Raw genomic sequence first — 22,710 nt, 5'->3', positions numbered from 1 at the left:
GTAACTGTAGCTTCATAGGATTACCTAAAACTCAAAACAACAAAATTATTGAAACTAAATTGGAATTTTGTTTATGACTTGGTTAAATCGATATATAGGTTTTTAATTTTGTACATATGGTCAATTTAAAATATTTGACGTTACGTTGTTTTGTATTTTAGGTGACATATGTGTGCACATTTGTTTATTTTCGTATTCGTATAGGGACTCCATCAAAATAGTAATTGGAAATCTGTTGAATTGTGTTTTAGAATTTTTGGACCCCTGCAAGTAGCTGAAAAGAAAAACCACACACAAATAGCAAGAAAACTCGGCCCACATTTCATTACTCAGCCAGTTTTTGTACAAATTGGCAATTGCTAGAGACATACTGCGGTTGTTTTCAAACAAACAAGTCGCCTTGGTTACATATATAAGTACATATATACATACATACATACATTTGTAAATATGATGTTTATTTCTTAGTGCTCACAACTGACTTCAAATCGCGGCCGCATAACTATTCAAAATGTTCAATACTAAAATGCTGGCAAAATCCAGCGTGGAGGGTAAGCAAAAATCATACATTTTTAATATGTTTCGTACATTTTTAATTTGCATTTCCAGACATATCTTACAACGCCAATCTTTGGCTACAAGCCGCTATGCTAATCAATGTTTACATGTCCTTAATTTTGGGTATAATTTACGGTTGCTATATACTCTATAATGTAAGTGGCGCATATGTAAAATATTTTGGCAAAACAAATTTATATCTTAATCTTTTTTTTCCATATCCATGCAAAAAAAGTTGTCAGAGTTGCAGAACTTCTATGGACGCGCAGTTATAGTCGCCTACATATTATCGTTGTTGGCCGAAGTTTATCGCTTACGGGCGGGCTATAAAGGCAACTTGGGCGCAGAGGTTTGTGAGTGTTATCTTTCAGTTGAAAATACTTTTTTATACCCTGAAGAGGGTATATTAAGTTTGTCACGAAGTTTGTAACACCCAGAAGGAAGGGTCGGAGACCTTATAAAGTATATATATAAATGATCAGTATGTCGAGCTGAGTCGATTTAGCCATATCCGTCTGTCTGTATATATACGAACTAGCCCCTCAGTTTTTAAGATATCGTGTTGAAATTTTGCAAAGGTCACTTTCTCTTCAAGAAGCTGCTCATTTGTCGGAACTGCCGATATCGCACTACTATAGCATATAGCTGCCATACAAACTGAACGATCGGAATCAAGTTCTTGTATGGAAAACTTTCACATTTGGCAAGATATATTCACGAAATTTGGTATAGATAATTTCCTGAGCCAACAATGTAATCTCCGAAGAAATTGTTCAGATCRGTTAACTATAGCATATAGCTGCCATACAAACTGAACAATCGGAATCAAGTTCATGTATGGAAAACTTTCACATTTGACGTGGTATCTTCACGAAATTTGACATGGATTACTGCTTAAGGTAATAATATAATCTCCGAAAAAAAATTTCAGATCAGATTACTATAGCATATAGCTTCCATACAAACTGAACACATAATTACTAACAGAAATGAAAATGTGAAAGGTATTTAACTTCGGTGCAACTAAAGTTAACGTTTTTTCTTGTTTTTACATAAAATTAAAACAATTATATTTAAATAACAGATCAGCGAGCTGAGCATCTTTCTTGTGACAACACCGTTAATACAACTACCGTTACTTGCGTTTCTCTTTCTCGCCGTGCGTGGTGATTGGGCGCTCATATATCTCATCATAGAGTTAATTTTTTGTTTAATGCTAATTGAATTGATTGCCGGCATGTGGGCATGGCATATCTTTGCGAAACATCAAAATGATTTGCACAAACTGAAGCGCCAAATCGCGTTGCAAATGCGAAATGTCAAAAACGAAAGCGCAAATGCTGAGGACACGTAGAATGTGCTATAGTTTAATTAAATATAAAGTTTTTATTAAATTTAATTAATTTATTCTAATTTGTAAATCTTACTTTGCAACAAAATTATCAAATTTTATTAACTAAATAAATAAAATGGCATAAAAAAGGTTATAATAAAGTGCAAAGCATCATTAGTACTACACGAAATCTTAATTTATTTATCAACTAAATACATTAAATAACTTGCACTAAAGTACATTAAAGTAACATGGGTCGTAAATGTAAAACGCTTAATACATAAATTATGCATGTATCAATAAATGATAACATGGTTCAAACTGGTCTGAATTAGGCGCTAAATTCATATGTTGTCAATATAGCAGCCTCTTTGGATCAACTGGTTAAGTGTTTATAAAAAAATAATAAAAAATAAAAAAAAACAGCTCTGTGCTGCACATTTCTCACACCTTAGCATTATCAACGTTACATTGCTTTAGCAGCGCATCGATGCGATTCAAGTGGCTACGCATTGTCGGTAGAAATTTCCCCAATTCTTGCAGATTCTCATCGTGTGCCTCGCCCGTACCGATCAGCTGTGAGCGTGTGGGCACCCAGTTGTAGATTATCTGCAATGTAAAAAAAAAACAATTTTTGCAATGAAAAAGTACTCATAACCTATTTATTTATTGATTTTTGCTATTTTTCCTGCTCACCACAACCGCAACAACCTACTTTTATGGTGCCTTGCACTAGGAAACCGTGATAAGGCTTCAGCGTGCGCTCGTATGCATTCTGCAAATGTATTTTCAGCACGTCCGTCGCTTGCGCGTCATAGAATATGTTTTCGAAAAAGGTGCAAATTAATTGTAGTCCACGCTTCAGCCACAAAAGCGCATCTGCAGCGAATTTGTCCACTTTTACATTCAAGATGATCATATCCTCGAGGTAGACATATTTGATTTTGTCCATATTATAGACTTTTGTTAATTTCTGTAAAAATTTGACGTTAATTTCAGCGTGTTAACGGCAAATTGAAATTATAAATACAGTTTAATAATTAAAATTGTTATCATTGACCTACCGTAATATTGCCGTTCATATCACTTATCACAGGTGTAAATAGTTTGCCGAAGGACTCTGCAAGATATACATGCATAAAAAGGTACAAGTGTGGTTGGGTGTTTTTATTTGCAAGTACACTCTTATATGTTTATCATTTTTATCAAATGTACATACATACATATATATGCACATAACTGGTAAAGCTAGCATGCTTTTATTATTTTATTAGAAACAACAACAAACAATTTGGCAATAAATGATAACGTGCAACGAAAGTGATTCCCTTTCGTTACTGAATTTTTGAGTTATTATCAATACTTTGTTTGATGTTTATATATGAGCAATAAATTGGTAATATTTTAAGCGATTTATATGCAAAAAAGATAAGATTATGTGCTGGCGGAAGAAAAAGGCAAACCCATTTAGTAATAATATTCATATAATAATTAAGCAGTTATAATGAGGATAGCCCGAGTTTACATGCTTGTGTATTTGATTTTTTATGCCACAAATAGTATGTTAATAACGGGTGATCCCGTTAGAGGTACTTTACATTTGAATTTTCAGTTCTTTTCTTTAAAAAGAGCTAAAGAGCCTCGAAATATATCACCCTTCATTAAGAAAGCTTCAAATGAAGAAGTTTTGAAGAATTTTGAAGAATTTCTGTTTAAAATAGGTTAAGTCGATTTAAGTTAATATTGATGATTTTAGTTAAGCTGACCAACTATTTTAAAGCACAAAGGTGAGGTAAATTATACTTTAAAATTACGGTAAAATGGCAATAACGAATCTAGGTGAATTTTAAATTAATTTAATTTTTTGCCTTAGAATTTATTATACATCACTTAGATCTACGGATTTAGACAGACTTCAAATCGAATAATAAGGAAAAAATATATTTATGACAGACAGTGATTCGATCTGGGCAATATATTCCGGAATTGTAGTGTCGTCTTAGTTAATAAGTTTGGTTAAATTTCATGAGAATATTTTGTCCAATAAAAAATTTTTTCAAAAAATTATTTGATTTTGATTAGTCAGTTTGTATAATAGCTTTATCCTATGTTGGAGCGATATCGCCGGTTCTGAGAAATTAGTAACTTCTCGGGTAGAAAAAACGTATGGAAATTTTCATATCGATAGCACATAAACTGAGAGACTACTTCGCATATAGATGGACATTTTTTTTATATAGGCATGCGATTGTATGCCTTATGGGATCTTAGACGTTTCTGACCGTGTTACAAATTGTGTATCAAATGAGGCAAAATGTTTGTATGTATGAAATTACCTATTCTACACTAGATCATGGGGAAAACGTTTCAATTTCCGTGTAACAATCATAATCAATCATAAAAACATTTTTCAGTTATTTCAAAAGAAGGTAAAAATGACAATTAAAGACAAGATCTAAAATGCTTCAGAAAAATATTCAAACATACATCAATTCAATATTATTTTACTATAAAGAAAATAATTAAAAAGTTATCAATGTCAAACGTTATATCTTAGATAGATATATAGAAAAGATATTTAAAATAACACAGTTCGTACTAAAACTTTTGTGATGTTAGTTAATCACAGCGTGATGAGTATGTCAATATGTGCAGGTGTAAACTCTTTTACATATAAGCGATGTGTGATATCTACCATAAATAAAAGGCAAAAAAATGCGATAACAGACACAAAGATTTAAAAGACTTATAACATTATTGCGAACAAATAAAAATAATACACTGCTAAAGACTTAATAAATAAAACAAAAAATAAATAAATGAAAAGCTGAGTGCAAACGATAAAGGTGCTGTGCATATTGCAATAAATCTGTCTTTTAAATTCAAAATACTTTTGTGCAAACTAATACTATAAAATCTTACATGCATAAACATAGATACATACATATGCACATGGGTGTTAGTGTTAAATGTTTAAAAAATGTCATAGATAAATAAAATAAATTTATAGAATGTATGTACATAAGTATCTACGTATGTACATATGTATGTGTTTGCCAGATCTTACATAATTATTTCACGTAATTACATTCAAATAGCTACATATTCAATTTGAAGCTCACTCACCAATAACAGTTACAATTTCCTTTGCAGACTCCAGAAATGCTTCAGTTTCGATTTTATCTTTAGTGGCTGGCGGGAAGCCCTTCAATGCTTTAAATTGTATACGTGGAGTTGACATTCTTGCAGCGCTTTTTACTGGTTTATATTTGTGTTTATAATAAAACAAGTCAGAGGCACTAGTTTATTTTTTTTTTTTTTTATCCGCGCACTATACTTTTCTTTCGGCAAATAGCGTGTAACTTCCTATATTGACGGGCACGTACAAAATTTGCAAAAATCAAAGCGTTAAATACTCGGTTCGATTTCGCCTTAATATGGTTTGACTTTATCTTATCATTTATTTTGTAAACAACTATCGCTCTTAAATGCTCCGGTTGATATCCCCGCTATACTTGTATTGCACACATAGTAACAACAAAGAATATACTTCTATATACACGTATTTCAAGCAGATTTGTTTATTTTGCCTATCTTTTCAAGTTCGCAGTTTTCAAAATTAGTCAGCGCCGTTAATTTTTTGTTAAAATAGTTGGAAATTTTTGTTTTTCAAAACTTGTTGCGAATACTTCTTGAAGGCAGCGATGTCAGCTGATGATAAAGCTTTCGTTGTTATTGTTTTGGTAGCTTACTAAACTATCGATGATTGAGTCGCGCTTTGTTCGTCTTAATTTTTTTTTTTAACTGCTAACGTGGCTGGTAAGCTACTTGCGTGAGTGACTTTGGCGGCATCAAGGCGACAACTAGCACACTGCTGGTTAAGCGCTAATACACAATTAACTCGTTTATTTATTTCATCAAGGTTTTCAAAGAAAGGTTGCTCTCTTGTTTTGCGGTTACTTTCGAGTAGCTCCACTTCGGTCAACTATTGTTGTAATTATTGTAAATACATATGTATGGCTTATTATAGCACAGATTACTATTTTATATGTATTTAGTCTTATATTGCTGTGAGTGTGTATGCTTGTGAGTGTTGATATTGTGACTCTGATTACCGATTTGTTTACCATCAAAAGAATATATAATATATATTGTTTTTAATCAAAAAAACTTTGCTGCAATGTAAATAAATATTGTTCAGTTTTATATTAATTTCGGTGAAATGGCCATGCTTGTGCTGAAAAATAACGAAAATATGATAGTTTTTATAGAGAAAAAATTGTAGATGATCTAAGTTTAAAGAGTTATTACAAACATACATATGTACATACATATAGTATATTAAAGTATGTGAACCATTTCCGATTACAAAAAAAAGGGAAATTTGATGATTCGCTTTTTGTTAAAAAATTAAAAAAATGCTTTATAATTTCCACCAAAAAATTACCAGGGGCCCTTTTTAATGACCTTAAAGAAATTTAAACCTAATCGGAAGTAAAGCACAAAAAGTGGAAAGATAATAATATTTTAAGCCATTTATAATAAAGTTATATATTTATAACGCATACAGCTATATTCCCAACTATTTTAGGTAAAACCGATTAAAATTAAACTCCAATGAAATATATACATACATATCAATTTTATATATTGTACATAGTACTTACATTTTTGAAACACCCATTTTAATGCTCACAAAAACGCTTTGCTATGCCCGATCGTGTTAACACAAACAAATAATGATTCTCTCCGAGCGCTTTGAGCGCTTCCTTTGGCAAGTAGAATTTATAAATTTCACTGCACTCTTTGTTTGACTGCGGCTCATACCAATATTTCACTAAACTGTTATCAACACTACGTACCTCTATCAGACGCAGTGGATTCTCGTGTCCTTCAACAATGACACAGCTATTAACGGCATCATAGGTTATTAGACCATCCTCCGTATTCTCTTCAACATTATAGTTGTTCGAATTTCCAAACCATTTATTATAAGCTAAAATAATTACGCAATTTGGAGTGAAATAAAATGAGTCATTTATCTTCTGTTCGTGATACTTTTCCAAAAACGCGTTTGTGGCACGTTTGAGTTGTGTGAAACGTGGACGCGTCGCGATATCAGTACGCAGTTCTGCCTGCGGTTGCTGTATTACTCTCTCCGGTAGATGTTCGGTCAAATTGTCTATTGTAAAAACACGATTAATGTAATCGACACCATTGCCCATCACACCATCTTTAGTATGACCTAAGTCGAAAGTGTGTCCAATTTCATGCACTACGGCACCTAAAGTAGTTGCATAAACACCGCCATATGTACGCCGATAGTTGCTATCGTCTGGTAATTGTGACAGATCAATCAACTTGTTGCTGCCAAAACATGCATTGATTTCGTTAAACCTCCGGGGCCATGCATATAAATAGGCTGCACCAAAAAGCGCTAGACCACCACCACCTAGTGCTGCGTGGCCCTTCAAATGTTTTCGTATGTTTGAATAAGAGAATTCTTCTGTGACTGCTACGGCTGCGCCATCATATTTTGTACAACCAATAAACGCAACAAATTTCAATTTTCCCTCACCACCCCAAGTAGACGAGTTAAGTATTTCTTTTGCAAAATTTTGCCACAAACTTTCTTCAGACTGCTCCCAAACTTCTTCACATGTTAAGCGTGATTCAAATACTTTACAGTCGCTGTTCAATGTAAAAGTTCTTCTACCGTAACCAGCAGATCGCAACTGTTCGGCATATACAGCCTGCACCAAGCGTAGATTCAAATTGATTTTTTCACAATTTTCAAGAACGTGTTCCCCTGCTAAAGGCTTCTGATTTACACATGTGATGTACAATGCTTGCAGTCGATAAGTATTTTTGATGTAAGCGGTAGATTCATACAGGATCTCGCACTGATAGACGATGTTGCAGTAACTAAAATTTAGTATCAGTGGTGTTCTGGTACAGACTGTCTCGATTTCATGCTGGGCAAAATCACAAAGTAGTTTGAACTGACCGGTTCTGGAAATTTTCGATTGTATCTGCAATTCCCAAGTTGCGTCTAGAACGCTAGCGTCATGCCTTACTCGTAATAAAATGTGTTGCTCTCTGCACTTTTTTGCCTGTCGCTGTTGACGAATATGCCCCTTAATTATTAGTATCGTGTGCTTTATAATTTCGTCGTTCTCTAGATTATCTAGTTCTATCTTGTGCACACAGTCATCGCTAATCATTGCACTATCTATTAGAAACTAATTAAGGTCAATACACTGATATCATTTCAGTTTATAACTGATAACAAATGCTTTTAACTGCCGTGGCCGGAGTCAGCTGAAAAATGAAAGGAAAATAAGAAGTGCAGCAATCAGCTGTTTTTGTAGTATACAAGTATATTGCCGCTTGTACAATGGTAATTCTTTGGTAATAAATATAAAAAAAAAAAAATACAATGGTGTCAAAAACAAATGCATACGCAGTTATTTCCAAACACTTGTATAGACACATACATATGTATATGTAAGCAATATATTATTCTACAGCCATTAATGGCGTGGGGATTGGAACTAAGTAAAATCAAGAGAATGATTTCAAAATTATAAATTATAACAACACAATTTCTATAGATTCTCATTATACATACATATATGTATGTGCATTCTATAGATTCAAATTAATTCTTAAACGTATGGGGGAAAAAACTAAGTGACAATTAGAGCTTAGCATGTTTACCAGAATCGTTTATTTTTTGCTTTCTATTAATATTGACATCAAAAGCTAAAGAGATAAGATGTTCAAGCTAGAATTTTAATAATTACCTCAAACAGGTTTTTTATACAACAAACAGCTTTAGCGATTGGCATAATTATGTAATGAACTTTATTACGGACTTTCGACTAATGCCGGTTCAATGAACTTAATAAATCAACATATTTCTTGTTGAAAACACACGCATCGTTTTTTATTCCCACGTATACTGTTTTGGAACACAAGAACGTTTAGTATGAGTACAAAAACAGTTATATTATTACGCAATATCTATAACCTAAAAATAATAGCCTGAGCTTTTTACCTAGTTTCTAAATCCTTACATCAAAAACTTTCAAGCTATCTGTGCGCAGGTGCAGTGTGGCTCTTTCGATACTCCATCAATTTTTCGATATACTCATCATGGTTTTTAAGCGTAGCTAATAATCCCTGATCATTGACTGGTGAGCCTTCTGGCCCATAATCAATTAGCTCATCCATAAGATTCGTCATAGCTCCACCAAGCGCATTTAAAATAGCATCTCCCGCGCAAATATCCCATTTTTTAATCTTCGTTGAATGCAAATACGCCGTGGCATTATTGGATATTACTTGCAGAACTTTATAGCCAGCGCCGGCAGCCGTTAAGATCTCTGAATCTTCACCAAAAACATTGCGTGTTAAATCTTTTACGCTACCTGCGTGAGAACGTGATACCGTAATAAGTGGTTTTGAAGTGTCTGTATTGACAGGATGTATGGATGCTAAATATTCAGACATTGAATGATCCACCCAAGCCCACGCAGTTTGCCCTATAAACGGACTGTGTATAACTCCGATAATGGGTTTTCCTTTCACTGCTACACACACCATGGTTGTGACATATTGATAAAGTTTTTCTGTAAAAATTTTTATTAATAAATGATTTTTCCAAAACGAAGACAGGAGTTAAATGTTTATACCTGTAAATTCTTGAGTTGCATCTAGAGGATCAATCCATACTGTGACATCTTTTATATCAACCAATTCATTGGGCAAGTTGGCTGTTTCATGCAGTACTGTGGGATCTAAATCGAAAGTATTCACGTTGCTACAGCTTTCTTTGTCTTCCTCAGAGTATATTTTAACACGTGGGAAAATACGATGTAACCCTTCTTTCATGACACAATGGGAACGTCCATCCGCATCCGTAAATGGATCGTTTGCACCCTCGTCTGTTTTACCTTTACTACGTTCTCTTAAATCTCGCGATTGAGCTACATCCAGTACTTCCAAGCCGCCGCGTTGTGCCGCCTGTATGGCACCTATCAGAAGTTTGCGTAAGTTCACCTTATTTTGATTGCGTAGCAAACCATATACAGCAGGACGTTCATCGTCATGGAAATTCACGAAATACACTATAATAAGTGTTATCGTGATGAGGGCAATGGTAGCGGGCACTCGATGAATATGTATCGTGCGCCCCATGTTTTCTCTGCGTTTCGTATAGCTCATAGAATACTTCAATAAACTCTATATGAGCAACCTACCTCCACAGTTATTGTGGATAGGAAAGCTTATTTGATGTCGTGTCCAATCCAAACTGCACTTACTACTCGCAAACAAAAACAAATAAAATCAAAAATTGAACAGTAAACAAATTAGAGCGTCATCTGACGTTACAAATGATGACAACTGCATCGTGGTTGGCAATGCCATTGAACAGATGTCATTGTCCATTGTAAATGTTCGCAGAAGAAGTAGCACAATTTTAGCTGAGTATTTGACACGTCAATTGTATTTCCACAATACATGTTTTCTTGAAAATTATAAAATTAAATACAATTTGTGTAATCTAAACAATATTTGAGTGTATTCCATATTTGTGCACGAATTGTATAAATCATATACATTTGAATTAATTCCTTAAATTAGTACAGAAAAGACCATTTGATAAATTTGTGCAACAAACATGGCGTTGGCCGAGGGACCTTGCTATACAATCATCAACTCGCCGGACATCGAGGTACCGAACGAGATGCAACTTAAACAAGACCTCGAAAAGGGAGATACCAATATGAAAATCGAGACATTGAAAAAAGTTATACAAATGTTGTTGAACGGGGAACGTTTATCTGGTCTGATAATGACTATCATCAGATTCGTGCTTCCGGTACAGAATCATCAAATCAAAAAACTATTACTCATCTTCTGGGAGATCGTGCCGAAAACCTCAGCAGATGGCAAACTTTTGCAAGAAATGATATTGGTGTGTGATGCATACCGCAAGGACTTGCAACATCCCAATGAATTTCTACGTGGCTCAACTCTACGTTTCTTGTGTAAACTAAAAGAGCCTGAGCTTTTGGAGCCACTCATGCCAGCCATACGTGCTTGTCTTGAACATCGTCATTCTTACGTGCGACGAAATGCAGTTTTGGCCATTTTCACCATATACAAAAACTTTGATTGGTTAGTGCCAGACGGTCCAGAGTTGATTGCTAATTTCTTGGAAACTCAACAAGATATGTCTTGCAAGCGAAATGCTTTTTTGATGCTCTTGCATGCTGATCAAGAACGTGCACTCAACTATCTGGCATCTTGCATTGACCAAGTAAACAATTTTGGTGATATTCTACAATTGGTAATTGTTGAGCTCATCTATAAAGTGTGTCACGCCAATCCAGCAGAACGTTCGCGTTTTATACGTTGCATTTACAACTTGCTTAATTCATCATCAAATGCTGTGCGTTATGAAGCAGCCGGCACACTCATTACACTATCGTCTGCACCAACCGCTATTCGTGCCGCAGCCAGTTGTTATATTGAGTTGATTGTCGGTGATAGCGATAACAATGTCAAACTTATTGTGTTGGATCGTTTAATTGCTATGAAAGAAAATGAAAATATGGAGAAAGTGATGCAAGATTTAGTGATGGATATACTACGTGTATTGGCAGCACCAGATATTGAAGTGCGTCGAAAGACATTGGCACTTGCCATGGATTTAGTCTCATCACGCAATATCGAAGAAATGGTTCTGGTACTAAAGAAAGAAGTTTCTAAAACCCATAATGTTGAACATGAAGACACTGGCAAATATCGTCAATTGCTTGTACGAACATTACACTCGTGCTCCATTAAATTCCCTGACGTAGCTGCAAATGTAATACCCGTGTTAGTTGAATTCCTTTCCGATACAAATGAATTCGCTGCAGCTGATGTGTTGATTTTCATACGTGAGGCTATACAGAAGTTCCCCTCACTACGTGCACTTATTATCGAGCGTTTAATTGAAGCATTCCCACAAATAAAGTCGTCGAAAATACATCGTGCCGCAGTCTGGATATTAGGTGAATATGTAGACAACAAAGAGCAGATACTCGAGGTAACCGAAACCATAATACAGACTTTGGGAGAGATACCGATGGTTGAAGCGGAGCAAAAACGTTTAGCGGGTGAACAAACCGACGAGGGACAGAAAGCCACTGAGACCAACACGGCTTCTGCGGGTAATAAAGTCACCTCAGATGGTACATATGCCACCCAAAGTGCTTTCAGTTTGGCGCCGTAAGTTGAATTTTCTTTCATACACCAAATAATAAAATACCTTTACATCGGTAAAATTATATTTTGTTTTACGTTCGCAGTGTCGCAAAGAAGGAGAAACGTCCACCACTACGCCAGTATTTAATGGATGGCGATTTCTTCATTGGAGCTGCACTCTCAGCCACTCTAACTAAACTAGCGCTACGATACGCCGAGTTGGAAGATGATGTGGTTAGTAATTTATTTGCCAAAATTATTTAACTTTCCACAACTAAACATTCTGTCCCCTTGCAGCGTCAACAAAATCGTTTGACTACACAAGTCATGCTCATTATGAGTTCCATATTGCATCTGGGAAAATCCGGTTTCCCTACGAAACCCATCACTAATGATGACATAGATCGTATCTTCATTTGTTTGCGCACCCTGAGTGAACGCACCAAAGAGGCCGTCGAAGTATTCCAACATTATTGCCGTGACGCACTTGGCAAAATGTTGGATGCACAACATGAAGAGGATCAACGCATTTTGAAAGAGAAACAACGTGCTGCTGCTAAGGTACAGCCTGATGATCCCGTTGGATTTGCACAACTATCTAATGGGCGTGACAATCAACTGGGCGAGAACGTGTTCGAAACTAGTTTGAATCAAGCGTTGGCCGGCACAAAATCAACCAATTTGAGCGACATCACTTCGCCAAATAACAAACTCAATAAGGTAACACAATTGACCGGCTTCTCTGATCCAGTCTACGCTGAGGCTTATGTAAATGTCAACCAATACGACATCGTCCTGGATGTATTGATTGTTAATCAAACAAGTAAGTGCTAAAATTTACTTCAAAACGAAAATCGCTCATAAGCAAACTCTTAAATCTCAGACGATACGCTACAAAACTGTACACTCGAGTTGGCAACTTTGGGTGATTTGAAATTGGTTGAACGACCACATCCAGTTGTATTGGCGCCTCATGACTTCTGCAACATCAAGGCAAATGTGAAAGTATCGTCCACTGAGAATGGCATAATTTTCGGAAATATCGGTGAGCAGAATATTTAGTTAACTCATGTGGACCTGTGATTATTTATTATGTATATTTGCAGTTTACGATACGAGTATCAATACAAATGTTGTTGTGCTGAACACCATACACATTGACATTATGGATTATATAATACCCGCTTCGTGCACTGACACTGAGTTTAGACAGATGTGGCAAGATTTCGAGTGGGAAAATAAGGTGCGCATTTTATTTTATATATTTCGGCTTCTTCAATATTTGACGTATTATTTGTAACTTTATTAGGTAACGGTTAACACTACATTCACCGATTTGCATGAATATTTGAAGCATTTGTTGAAGAGCACCAACATGAAATGTTTGACTCCGGAGAAGGCACTCAGCGGCCAATGTGGATTTATGGCTGCAAATATGTATGCGAAGTGAGTAGTTAAATAAGTCAATGAAACTTATGGCAAAAAATGCATTAAATGTTTATTGTATTCAAGATCAATCTTTGGTGAAAACGCCCTTGCTAATTTAAGCATCGAAAAACCTGTGGACGATCCCGATTCCAAAGTTACCGGCCACATACGCATACGCGCTAAAAGCCAGGTACTATTCAAAGTATCAAACCTATTGAATTCTTAAACTAAATACTTGTACTTTCAGGGCATGGCACTAAGCTTAGGTGATAAGATCAGTTCGTCACAGAAACAGTCTGTGCAGGCCGCTTAAATGTTGACAGACATGGAAAATTGTTCTTATTTATGTTGGAACTCTTAGTGTATTAACTACATCCGTTTACGAAATTCATCATTTCAAACTTAGTGCATTACTGTATGGGTGAAAACTCCTTTTCTTATTGTTTAATTATATTTGATTTATTTGTGTTGCCTGTAATTGCGAATATTCGCACACAAAGTACTTTATACGTTAATATGTATGTAAAACCATTTATTTGTTAGTATATCATTGCTATAAAGATTTTTGAAAAGCTTATAATTCCAGCTATTAAATAGAATAAAAAGCAACGCTTTATTTTATGTACGAGAAATATAATATTTAAATATACACTGCATACACTATACACCGATTAAAAATATATGTATGTATGAAAACTCAAATTTTGTTTCAATATGAGTGCATGATAACCAACAAATATAACCACTTTATATCCGAAACTGGAATTTTAAATATAAAAATATATGTATGTATGAAATTAAAATTTAGAAAAGAAATATGTAATCCTTTTTCGAACAATTAAGCTTGACTTGTAATTAGTGTATGTGAAAGTGTTTCATAGCGAAATTGTTGGTATCAGATATTTGATTACCTACATAAATACCGAATTTATACACAAAAGGAAGAGAGGAAAATATAATATATAAGATAGATATGCACAGTTGACTTCGATCTTTTGTATGCCGTCTGCTCATTCACATCACCACATTGATGTGCTGAACCCAATGACAAACGACATGGCAGCACGACGAGATGCATGTACACAAGACAACACAGCTGTCCATTTTGCATGTACGCAATTTCGTTGTGGCCATCCTAATACCTTGCACTTCGATGAAATTTTAATATTTTGTTCAAAGTGAAATTTGTTATGCAAAAATTAAGTAAATAGGTAAATTTATTTGTTTTAAATTATCAATTGTTATTACAAATGATATAATAAAGCTATTTTATGCTTTAGCTTTGAATAATTTTACATATTAGTGCCATCACCACTCACCTCGTCTCTCTAGTGTCTTCTCTACGGTCGTTGGCAAATAAAATAAAATAAAATGAAGTTAGCGAGAGCGACAAATGTCGTGTAATCGTGCAGCTGTCCAAAAGAACAGTGTCCATAAGAACGTGTGTATTTTAATATTTTACAGAAGTCGCTTACAGTAGGTCGCACTCATTGTGTTCAGCCTCAGCTCATAAAAAACCTGCCAATTTACCCTTTTCGTGGAGTCTTTTGGCAACTGCTATTGCTTTTATTTTTAATCGCAGACACTCTTCCTGAGTTTACAGTGACTGATTTACCGTTAAAAAGCGAGAAAAAAAATAATTTGTATAAAGATGTATCTTCCCGCCACCACTGTCAATAATCTATTACATTATTTTAATGATTCAAAAACTCAGCAACTCTGCTTCACAGCTGTTCGATGGTATGCAATAACATTTGGAATATGTGTGATCTCTCAATTCCACTGTAAAAAAGTTGCACCAAGAAATGATTCCAACTGCCAGTATCTTACTTGGTGAAAGTGGAGCAGTCGTGTTTAGTTAGAGGTGTAGCAACTACTTAATATAAATAACTAAGCAAATTGTTAATATATCATATACTTTTGTACTTGAAAATGTTTGTTGAAACATGCATTGCACCTGTAAACATTGCACTAATCAAATATTGTAAGTTAACTTTCACTTTTCAAGTCATACATACAACACATGCATAAGTAGTTAACAGTTTTTAAATATGACTTTACTTATAGGGGGAAAACGAGATGAGGAACTCATATTACCCATCAACGACTCGCTCAGTGTGACCCTTAACACCGATGAGGTAATTTCCATTTGAATATATGTTTAATTCATAAATGTAAATTATTGTAAACAAAAACCTTTTGTTACGGAAATGCATTTCAGATGTGCGCTAAAACAACAGCAGCTGCTTCAGCTTGCTTTAAAGATAACGTAATGTGGTTAAATGGCGAAAAGGTGCCATTTGAGCAGAATGCACGGATAATGCGTTGTGTGAAGGAATGTAAGTTCATTGTCGAAATAATATGGATAATTTTTCAAATTTCAATATTTTAGTACAACAACTTGCTATTGCTAAAGGAAAACTAAAGTTCCCCATAGAGTGGAAGCTACACATAGCATCGCGTAATAATTTTCCAACTGCTGCGGGCTTGGCGTCAAGCGCAGCTGGTTACGCTTGTCTTGTATATACACTTGCTCACCTTTATGGCGTGGAAAATGAAGAATTAACGACAATTGCTCGCCAAGGAAGTGGCTCTGCATGTCGCAGCTTACACGGCGGTTTTGTACGTTGGCACATGGGTACACGTAATGATGGTAGTGATTCAATGGGCTCTCCTGTTGTACCTGCAGAGCATTGGCCGGACTTTCATATCATCATATTGGTGGTAAACGATTCACGTAAGAAAACAAGCTCGACTAACGGTATGAAACGTGCTGTAGAAACATCAGATTTGTTAACACATCGTGCACAACATTGCGTACCACAGCATATAGCGGCAGTGATCGATGCAATAAAAAACCATGATTTCCCTAAGTTGGCAGAAATTACTATGCGCGATTCGAATCAATTTCATGCTATTGCCTTAGACACATTTCCACCATGTGCATACATGAATAATGTGTCACATGCAATTGTGGACTTTGTTCACGCTTTTAATAAAGAAGCAGGCGAAGTAAAGTTGGCTTATACTTTTGATGCTGGACCAAATGCTTGCCTCTTTCTTTTAGAAAAAGATGTAAGTGCTGCATTGGCGGCAATACAAAACAGTTTTCCGAATGATGCAGGAGACAGTGTAGAATATGTTAAGGGCATACCGATAAGGTGTGAGCCGAAAGAGGTACGTAGAAATTTATTTGAATTCATTAAGAATAATTTTTTCTTTTAATAAATATGAATATTTTTTTAGATCGACGCCTTCTACAATAATGGTACTTTACCTAAAAATGATAAGAATCTTTTTAAATATGTAATTCATACAAGGATTGGTACAGGACCACAACGTCTCGATGAAAGTAAAAGTCTTTTAAATATCAGTAATGGGTTACCACTTGAAAATTAAGAGTTTGGAATATATTTATTTAAGTTACAAGCAGAAAAATGTAAACATTGTGATCGCAAAGCAACGGTTCAATAAATATTTTCTATACAAATATCAAAAAATAATAAAGGAAATTAAACTTTTTTCTTCTATCATATATGAAGGTACGAAAAGTGTGTACTTTGGAACACATTCATTAATAAAAATAATTTTCTAAAGTGATTTTTTTTATATTCATTGCAAATAAGTAGAATAATAAACTGGGAAATTTATATAGCGTTTCGACAACCCTATTACCCAATCAGTTTTCTTATCACCCCATTCGTTTTCGCCGTATTTGTTTTCATTTGCTAATCGTACTCCAAATACGTTTGTCAGCTGATTGAGAGCCACCAGATCAAAAACTAATCAACGCAAGCATTGACCAAAGAGATTTATAGATTTTTAGTATTTTATTCAATTATGTAAATGTTTTGAAACATTTTTTAGTGAATGAAATTTATTTAGCCAGGTTATTATGCATTGTTACGGAGGATATTAATTATGTGTAATATTTTATGGAAAACGGGAATAAAATTGATTTTATATTCACGTTGGTTTGGCAACGATCACAATCTTTTCACACATGCACCCAAATGTGAGCTTGAAAACTTATTCGTTCGTGTCATTATTTAGTTGAACGGGAAGAAAACGGAAAATATTTAATTTCTTGATCATAGGCCTTTTATAGGACGGAATTCGTAATAAAAAGTGGAAAAATACTTAAAAATTGATTGTGTTTTACGTTGGTAGGAGAAGTACAAAAGGATGTGCCATTGGTAAAGAGTTAAAAAGTGTTAAAAAATAATATTGTAAGAAAATCAGAAGTTTTACAAAATGACGAGTTAGCCAGCTAGTGACGACGAAGGTAAATGCCAGCGCTAGCGTTGACACAAACGGCTAACTAGCCAGCGCTGGCGTACAAGTGACAATAGCATTGGCAGTGGTAGTGGCAGAAGCGTGTGATTTGTGTTGTTTAATTATTGCCTAGCCGCTTGTATAATGATACAAGCCGCAACGATGCCATACAATGAAGTAGCCAAAAAAGATGCAATAAATAATTAAAGGCATATGTGTGCGATGTAAGCGAGGCATCGGATCTACAAGCAAACAGTGATCGAAGTATACATGTTAAAAAAAAAAAAAAATACTATCCAAATCAACGCAAAAATGCATTTGTTTACAGATTCCAGACTGATGTGTTGCAATTCTATACAATATGCATATCTAGACATTGATGGAGTGATAGCATTTAGAGAAAAGGCTTAAAAGTGATAATGCATTGTACGGCTAATCTGTTTTATTATTTGTAACAATTCATCCACACCCTTCTACGTTATAATCGCTGAGCTACATATGTATAAGTCAGTTATTACCTAATTTCTAAAAGAAATTACAATTGAGCCCAGTCTCATTGGGAGGCAACAGGAACATATAAATAATTTAATATTGATAGTTTTAATATATCCATATATGCTTTTGAATAATGTTTTTATTACATTCTAGTATAGCCCGAATTTATCAGCAAATTCATAAGAAACAAAAACCGAGGAAAAAGTTAAAAACGAAAACTTAACTCAATACGTATTGACGGTCAGGTTCAAGTTCCAGTTATGGCATTTCTAACGTCAATATTTTCATATAAATACTTGTTTGCGTGTGTCGACTTATGTACATACAAAACATTTCCGCCAGTCAATTGGCACTTAACCCTTTTCGACATGACCTCCTCTGCATCTCTCCCCTGAAGTTAACAAGTATAGATATTTGTTAACATAAAAATACGCATATGGTATATGTATATCATGTTGTTATAACTTGAAGTATTACGTCTAATATGTTATGTCGTTGTAAAGCATACATAAATGTCTAAAACTAACACATTTAAGAAAATTTCTATTAACGTTAAAACGTAAATTTAGAAAGTATCCACGCAAAAATTTATACCGTTATAACAATAAATTCAAGAACGATTCAATTGCTCCATTTAAATATGAGTTTGAACTTCGAAAGTGGGTGCAAATTTTTAAAAGTGTATATGTACTTGTATGTACTGTTTTTGCTATAAATTATTTATGCATTGCCCAATATACATACATATGTAGCTGCTTATCCATTTTTTATTTTGAGTTTTTCGCCAATTGGATAAGCAAATAATGACGTGTTCTCAAACCACACTATGTTAATCCTCAATTGGCTATGGTGGGTTGGTATTCCGATTGCTTCTTTTTGTTTTATGTTGTTTGTTTTTTTTTTTTTACCGCAAACAGCAGTAGAAAAACAGCAGTCAGTATTGGTAAGCATTCGTAGCTTGAGGAGTGATAACATTGGAATAAGTGTAAAATAATAGAATTCAAATTTTGTGTTTACTTTGAATTTTGCGATTTTTATCGCCTTGAAAATACTTTTTTTTGTGTTTTGTTTTCGAAGCAGCAAAGCATGGTGAGTGCTTTGGTGGTTAAATTATTGTATGTAGACAGTACACACATATGTACATATACTATACATATGCAGATACATTAATTTGAAAAAACGTACATATGTATGTAAATATGTGAAAATATCACTTAGACAAAAAAATATGTACAATTTATATTATCTATTAATTGGAATGATTGATGTTTGATTCTATTACAACTATTAACGTAGAAACTTCCACAGAAAATATTTTTTTACGTTTTTTAAATTAGCTAATGAATATCGGTATTTGTATTTTCCCCTTTTGCGACAACACAGGAATTAATGTGCTTTATTATGTACCTATGATAACAATAATGTTTATCTCAGCTCACGTAAGCTGAATGGATACGAATTTATATCCGACTCCGAGATCTTTCTGACCTAGTGTAGAACTGATATTAACCGTCTCACAAAATTGAAATTGGCTCAAAGCACTTTGTCGATTTGTAAGTGTATTTCTGATCAATAGGCACCAATTCCCACAACAGCCGGTACCGGATTGACTCGGATTTTATACGCCTGGAGCAACGTCTTGTAGCAGGTTTGCTCCGTATCCGCCTGACTCTTTCTGGCATTGATTCCAACTCGTGCCCGGAGGAATTTTTTTTGCTTAGCATAACCTGGCGACCTATGCTAACTCTCGTATCTATCTTCCCATAGTTATCTCAATCAACTTTATTTCTGTGGGCAACCGTACCTTCCTTAACTTTAATAAAGCTAATTAGGCCGGCTTCACAGAATTTCATCCCGGCGCGAGAGCTTGTCACCTTAGGTCATGCTGATCCCTGTGATCACCAAAATGGCAAATGGTAAAGAAACACAAACGGACAAAATAGATAGAACACCTGAAGTATTGCAACCGGTGTGAGTAAACTTTAGACTACTGAAAAGACTTTGTCTTTCCAATTTATGAATATGCCTTTCAGGCCATGAGCTACATATTTTAGCCGGCAATTTACACTGCGCCTTTCGGTAGACGGCTGCGCAAAATGTCAAAAGATTCTAAATCAGTTCTTCCCAAACTTAGTTTTGCCATGACCCGGTAATTTTCACACTGTCCTTTCGTGACCCACTTAATAATATTTAACTCAAGATAACAGTAAGATAAATGTTTTATTGGTATTGAAATATAATATTTTGGTACCTTTGGTACTCAGTTTTTAGTGCGAAGTATGTAGCTGTTGCTTATTTTTAGATATAGAGTTCAGGTTTGCTGAAATTGCTGAAAGTTTTATTCTGAGATCGGATTCCACTTCCAGTCTCTGTCGATATTTATTTTTAACGTAAACTAGTGTTGAAAATCCAGCTTCACATTTGTAAGTGGCCACAAAATTCACTAAAAAATCATTGCTTGATGAGCTACTAGTATTGTGTATTCTTGACGGCAAGATAATCAAAAATCAATCAATGGTCTTGTGTCAAATGTATCCTTGAGTGCTGTATCAGTTGACAGTTCAATTAGCGAATCGACATCTGGAAAATTTGTTTCGGAATCTAACTTGAACGTAAATGGGTTTCTTATCCAAGCTTTGTTACCATCGATTGGAGGAAAATATTCTTGAAGATTCCTCTTCAGCTCTAATAAATGCTCTTTAAATTGAGTTAAGATGTCTTGTGGCAATGCAGTAATGTTGTACTCTTTTTGTATTTCACATAAATTACTAAATGCTTTTCATCTTAATTGGCGTAGACACCGCTTACGCGATTATAGCCGATACAGCGCGCCAGTCGTTTCTTTTGCTACGTGGCTCCAATTGGATATTCCCAGGTCCTTCTCCACCAGGTCCTTCCAAAGAGTTCTCTGATCGCCATTCACTTAGGAGTGGCCAGAAACGATTCTTTTACATATGACTGAAACAGTTCACGACTTCCGGTCTTTGACCAAGTATCCTCTGGGTAGCCTAAGAACATCCGTTTGAAGGCGAGGTAAAGTGAGAAGGCGAAATATCCCCTACATAGGGTTGTGGGCAGGGTTTGGGACCCGCCACGTAAAAAAAAACACCCCCAACGAAAATGACATACTTTTCCATTCATTGTTGTTTTTGTTGATATAATCATTAATCAAGTTAAATATTTATTCGGAGGTCGTTCGTGTTGGCAAAGATTTACAGAACAAAAACTCTTCATAAATAGTATTATCATAATCATATCGTACAAAACATATCAGATTGGAATTTCGGAAATGTCTGTACTTTCATCGACTTGTAAGGAAAAATAATGACATAATTTCAGATGGCTTACAACTGTATTTTCGATGTCATCTGCTATATCCAAAATCCTATGCTTTACCTTGTTATTTGATAACGCTAACTGACATGGCTCTGCTGTTTTTTTTTTTTCGAACAATCGAGATGCTACCATTCTCGCTTAAATTCAGTCGTTTTACATATATTTCTGTCTTTGAACGGGCTCATTTCTGCTAAATAGCAGCGAGAAGGGTGAATTCCAATTCTATAAGCTCTATTAGCTGTCCAATCGAGCATCTTACAGAATTCGATTTGCACCTCTATATCTTAAAGTTCTCTGGTTGAGCTTTCGCCTCGCTCTTTTATTTCAACTTCAGGTCAGTCATCAGCGGTGAGTGGCACTTACGGGCGCGCGCGCGTCGATCTCCGCTTACGAATATTACGATGCATCGGTCAATCGATAGTAGGTATTATTTTGAAAACAAGACGGGAATGTTGCGGCCCGGTATTTTATTTTAATGGCCTGGTACCGGGTCGCGACCAGGTATTTGGGAAACGCTATTCTAAATCCATTGGCCTGATGAAATTAACATGTTGATGCTAAAGCCTAGGCGACGGAAAGCAAGCTTCCTTATCAATGTCCTCAATCTGTCGCTGGCAACTTTTTAAATATCCGATGTGATAGGCATAGTGGTCACACCACTGGTCCCACTACTGAAGCCTTGGAAACCCGCCAACAAAGGCATAGTTCATGGCCTCAACTAAAAGCCACCCTGGGAGAAGACGATCCTTGTAGGGTTGGACTTGTCAAAAGCCTCTGACAAAGTCAACCACTCAATGCTACTTGAGGACATCGAAACATCTAAACTCCCTCCAGGGCTGAAAAGGTGGATTATGAACTGCCTGAGCGGTCGACGATCATTCGTACTGTTTCGACTTAAAAACACTAAATTGAGAAGAATTAAACAAGGGGTTCTTCAGAGTGGTGTTACTCTGCATCTTCTACATCTAGAAACTCCCGCAACCACCAAAGGGACAGAGGACCACCTCGTTTCTTGGTGAAAAAAA

The 22,710-nt window shown here is 35.2% G+C and overlaps 7 protein-coding genes across 12 annotated transcripts in view; 4 read left to right on the top strand and 3 right to left on the bottom strand.

Annotated features, from left to right (window-relative positions):
* Positions 1 to 229: 229 nt before the first annotated feature.
* On the top strand, positions 230 to 1,963 carry LOC108973758 (transmembrane protein 17). The gene is made up of 5 exons (XM_018941235.1): positions 230 to 416; positions 469 to 551; positions 610 to 713; positions 794 to 907; positions 1,643 to 1,963. The coding sequence occupies exons 2-5, from the start codon at positions 512 to 514 to the stop codon at positions 1,910 to 1,912; spliced, it is 528 nt and encodes a 175-aa protein (XP_018796780.1). The 5' UTR covers positions 230 to 416; positions 469 to 511; the 3' UTR covers positions 1,913 to 1,963.
* A 78-nt stretch (positions 1,964 to 2,041) lies between these two features.
* Positions 2,042 to 6,068, bottom strand: LOC108973757 (glycolipid transfer protein). Of its 2 annotated transcripts, none has more exons than XM_018941233.1 (4): positions 5,018 to 6,068; positions 2,956 to 3,011; positions 2,607 to 2,864; positions 2,042 to 2,500 (listed from the first exon to the last, which is right to left on the bottom strand). In XM_018941233.1, the coding sequence occupies exons 1-4, from the start codon at positions 5,130 to 5,132 to the stop codon at positions 2,336 to 2,338; spliced, it is 594 nt and encodes a 197-aa protein (XP_018796778.1). In that variant the 5' UTR covers positions 5,133 to 6,068; the 3' UTR covers positions 2,042 to 2,335. The 2 variants fall into 2 exon arrangements, with proteins under 2 accessions (XP_018796778.1, XP_018796779.1); XM_018941234.1 differs by having other exon boundaries at positions 2,345 to 2,500; positions 2,588 to 2,864.
* LOC108973756 (putative zinc metalloproteinase YIL108W) lies at positions 5,166 to 8,247 on the bottom strand. 2 transcript variants are annotated; one of them, XM_018941230.1, is made up of 2 exons: positions 6,559 to 8,247; positions 5,166 to 6,128 (listed from the first exon to the last, which is right to left on the bottom strand). In XM_018941230.1, the coding sequence occupies exon 1, from the start codon at positions 8,113 to 8,115 to the stop codon at positions 6,577 to 6,579; it is 1,539 nt and encodes a 512-aa protein (XP_018796775.1). In that variant the 5' UTR covers positions 8,116 to 8,247; the 3' UTR covers positions 5,166 to 6,128; positions 6,559 to 6,576. The 2 variants fall into 2 exon arrangements, with proteins under 2 accessions (XP_018796775.1, XP_018796776.1); XM_018941231.1 differs by having other exon boundaries at positions 5,166 to 6,066.
* Positions 8,248 to 8,727: 480 nt separating this feature from the next.
* LOC108973748 (putative inositol monophosphatase 3) lies at positions 8,728 to 10,257 on the bottom strand. The gene is made up of 2 exons (XM_018941215.1): positions 9,589 to 10,257; positions 8,728 to 9,525 (listed from the first exon to the last, which is right to left on the bottom strand). Exons 1-2 carry the CDS (start codon positions 10,118 to 10,120, stop codon positions 8,987 to 8,989), a joined length of 1,071 nt encoding a protein of 356 aa, XP_018796760.1. The 5' UTR covers positions 10,121 to 10,257; the 3' UTR covers positions 8,728 to 8,986.
* Positions 10,258 to 10,360: 103 nt separating this feature from the next.
* LOC108973747 (coatomer subunit beta) lies at positions 10,361 to 14,244 on the top strand. Its single transcript, XM_018941213.1, has 8 exons — positions 10,361 to 12,175; positions 12,256 to 12,385; positions 12,449 to 12,974; positions 13,035 to 13,196; positions 13,258 to 13,394; positions 13,461 to 13,597; positions 13,664 to 13,769; positions 13,827 to 14,244. Exons 1-8 carry the CDS (start codon positions 10,578 to 10,580, stop codon positions 13,890 to 13,892), a joined length of 2,862 nt encoding a protein of 953 aa, XP_018796758.1. The 5' UTR covers positions 10,361 to 10,577; the 3' UTR covers positions 13,893 to 14,244.
* Positions 14,245 to 15,330: 1,086 nt separating this feature from the next.
* On the top strand, positions 15,331 to 17,044 carry LOC108973670 (diphosphomevalonate decarboxylase). The gene is made up of 5 exons (XM_018941074.1): positions 15,331 to 15,563; positions 15,647 to 15,717; positions 15,801 to 15,918; positions 15,972 to 16,756; positions 16,826 to 17,044. Exons 1-5 carry the CDS (start codon positions 15,512 to 15,514, stop codon positions 16,976 to 16,978), a joined length of 1,179 nt encoding a protein of 392 aa, XP_018796619.1. The 5' UTR covers positions 15,331 to 15,511; the 3' UTR covers positions 16,979 to 17,044.
* Positions 17,045 to 17,583: 539 nt separating this feature from the next.
* The window catches only part of LOC108973723 (stromal interaction molecule homolog), a 32,669-nt gene continuing 27,542 nt past the window's right edge, over positions 17,584 to 22,710 (top strand). For 3 of the 4 annotated variants that reach the window (XM_018941167.1, XM_018941164.1, XM_018941166.1), the window contains exon 1: positions 17,587 to 17,775. The gene's annotated coding sequence lies outside the window, so the exon portion shown is untranslated. Of the gene's footprint in view, positions 17,776 to 22,710 lie in introns of all 4 variants that reach the window. The other variant, XM_018941169.1, reaches the window with a different exon arrangement.

The sequence above is a fragment of the Bactrocera latifrons genome, unplaced genomic scaffold (genome assembly GCF_001853355.1).
Source record: "Bactrocera latifrons isolate USDA-ARS-PBARC rearing strain unplaced genomic scaffold, ASM185335v1 scaffold_5, whole genome shotgun sequence".
Classification (NCBI taxonomy): Eukaryota; Metazoa; Arthropoda; class Insecta; order Diptera; family Tephritidae; genus Bactrocera; species Bactrocera latifrons.
Note: the sequence above shows the minus strand (reverse complement) of the source record. Positions and strands in the feature narration are given on the sequence as shown.

What these genes read in the sequence shown, in the direction of transcription:
- LOC108973757 (XM_018941233.1), bottom strand. Translation starts at nt 5,132, where the DNA reads ATGTCAACTCCACGTATACAATTTAAAGCATTGAAGGGCTTCCCGCCA. An exon ending in GGAAATTGTAACTGTTATTG is followed by an intron (nt 3,012 to 5,017) that starts GTGAGTGAGCTT and finishes TATATCTTGCAG; the next exon opens with AGTCCTTCGGCAAACTATTT. An exon ending in TAGTGCAAGGCACCATAAAA is followed by an intron (nt 2,501 to 2,606) that starts GTAGGTTGTTGC and finishes TTTACATTGCAG; the next exon opens with ATAATCTACAACTGGGTGCC.
- LOC108973747 (XM_018941213.1), top strand. Translation starts at nt 10,578, where the DNA reads ATGGCGTTGGCCGAGGGACCTTGCTATACAATCATCAACTCGCCGGAC. An exon ending in CATAATTTTCGGAAATATCG is followed by an intron (nt 13,197 to 13,257) that starts GTGAGCAGAATA and finishes GTATATTTGCAG; the next exon opens with TTTACGATACGAGTATCAAT. An exon ending in GCATACGCGCTAAAAGCCAG is followed by an intron (nt 13,770 to 13,826) that starts GTACTATTCAAA and finishes TTGTACTTTCAG; the next exon opens with GGCATGGCACTAAGCTTAGG.
- LOC108973670 (XM_018941074.1), top strand. Translation starts at nt 15,512, where the DNA reads ATGTTTGTTGAAACATGCATTGCACCTGTAAACATTGCACTAATCAAA. An exon ending in AATGCGTTGTGTGAAGGAAT is followed by an intron (nt 15,919 to 15,971) that starts GTAAGTTCATTG and finishes TCAATATTTTAG; the next exon opens with TACAACAACTTGCTATTGCT. An exon ending in TAAGGTGTGAGCCGAAAGAG is followed by an intron (nt 16,757 to 16,825) that starts GTACGTAGAAAT and finishes ATATTTTTTTAG; the next exon opens with ATCGACGCCTTCTACAATAA.
- LOC108973756 (XM_018941230.1), bottom strand. Translation starts at nt 8,115, where the DNA reads ATGATTAGCGATGACTGTGTGCACAAGATAGAACTAGATAATCTAGAG.
- LOC108973758 (XM_018941235.1), top strand. Translation starts at nt 512, where the DNA reads ATGTTCAATACTAAAATGCTGGCAAAATCCAGCGTGGAGG. An exon ending in GTTGCTATATACTCTATAAT is followed by an intron (nt 714 to 793) that starts GTAAGTGGCGCA and finishes ATGCAAAAAAAG; the next exon opens with TTGTCAGAGTTGCAGAACTT. An exon ending in AAGGCAACTTGGGCGCAGAG is followed by an intron (nt 908 to 1,642) that starts GTTTGTGAGTGT and finishes TTTAAATAACAG; the next exon opens with ATCAGCGAGCTGAGCATCTT.
- LOC108973748 (XM_018941215.1), bottom strand. Translation starts at nt 10,120, where the DNA reads ATGAGCTATACGAAACGCAGAGAAAACATGGGGCGCACGATACATATT. An exon ending in TGCAACTCAAGAATTTACAG is followed by an intron (nt 9,526 to 9,588) that starts GTATAAACATTT and finishes AAATTTTTACAG; the next exon opens with AAAAACTTTATCAATATGTC.